This window comes from Dreissena polymorpha, chromosome 1 (genome assembly GCF_020536995.1).
Source record: "Dreissena polymorpha isolate Duluth1 chromosome 1, UMN_Dpol_1.0, whole genome shotgun sequence".
NCBI classification, from domain to species: domain Eukaryota; kingdom Metazoa; phylum Mollusca; class Bivalvia; order Myida; family Dreissenidae; genus Dreissena; species Dreissena polymorpha.
Genome location: NC_068355.1, coordinates 4,130,264 through 4,131,113, shown reverse-complemented (window position 1 = coordinate 4,131,113; position 850 = coordinate 4,130,264). Strand labels below are relative to the sequence as shown.

The window sequence follows — 850 nt, the reverse complement described above, 5'->3', positions numbered from 1 at the left end:
GGTAAAGCGCTCTGCAGTAGATTAAAATATATTTAGTAGCAATTACGCACACACATAGGGAAGGTATCACGCAACGGTACACAAACAGGATACATAATATTTTGCTGTTTCATTACCCATGAGAATAACACTATATTTACACTTAAATTTGGACAAACATGTCCTCTCGACAATATTAAATTTGTTTAAGCGACTTGATTGACTTGGCAAAAACAACATGTTTTCGGTTATGTGTCGCATGTTTTTCATACATGAGTCAGAGGCAGGGGATTGTCTTTAAAGAAAAATCAAAGCAAGCAACTCCTAACCGGGTTTTGTATTGGGCGTTCTAAATTAACCGATGCCATTGGTTATTTTGGTTACGCCTACCAAGAAGCGGAGGATTTAAAAGAACATCACATAGCTTGCAACCAAAAAGACTTTCAAACGGACTACAGAAAACTAATTCGAACAGTGAAAGTTGCAGCTGTACGGTTATCCACATCAAAATCAGGTATGTGTGCAAATACTTCTTTCTTTGACGTACCTTTGTTTGTTTGTTTAACAATTTAAAGCATGTGTGGTCAATCAAATGAATTTTATTATAAATAATTTGCACATTTTGTATTGAATATAAATATTGAAAATCATTATTTGAAATGTAATACTTCCAAATATCTTGTTTTAAGATGATGGCAGATATCACGACATTATGCCTGATCCTTGGAATAGCAAGTTTTTTATCTGTGAGTATTAACCTGATTTGAGACTTTATTAGGGAAAAATATGTCGCAAAAGAATGAATTTGAAACAAATTTCAACGCAATATAGTTTTAAGGGTTCGTGTTGGATTTAATTTAAATTAATTTTG

At 32.9% G+C, this 850-nt stretch overlaps 1 protein-coding gene across 1 annotated transcript in view; it reads left to right on the top strand.

Moving 5' to 3' along the window:
* Nucleotides 1-443: 443 nt before the first annotated feature.
* Nucleotides 444-850, top strand: part of LOC127865300 (uncharacterized) — a 5,911-nt gene continuing 5,504 nt past the window's right edge. The window contains exons 1-2 of the mRNA XM_052405306.1: nucleotides 444-493; nucleotides 669-725. Of these exons, the coding sequence (XP_052261266.1) occupies nucleotides 669-725 (57 nt within the window). The 5' untranslated portion in view covers nucleotides 444-493. The remainder of the gene's footprint in view (nucleotides 494-668; nucleotides 726-850) is intronic.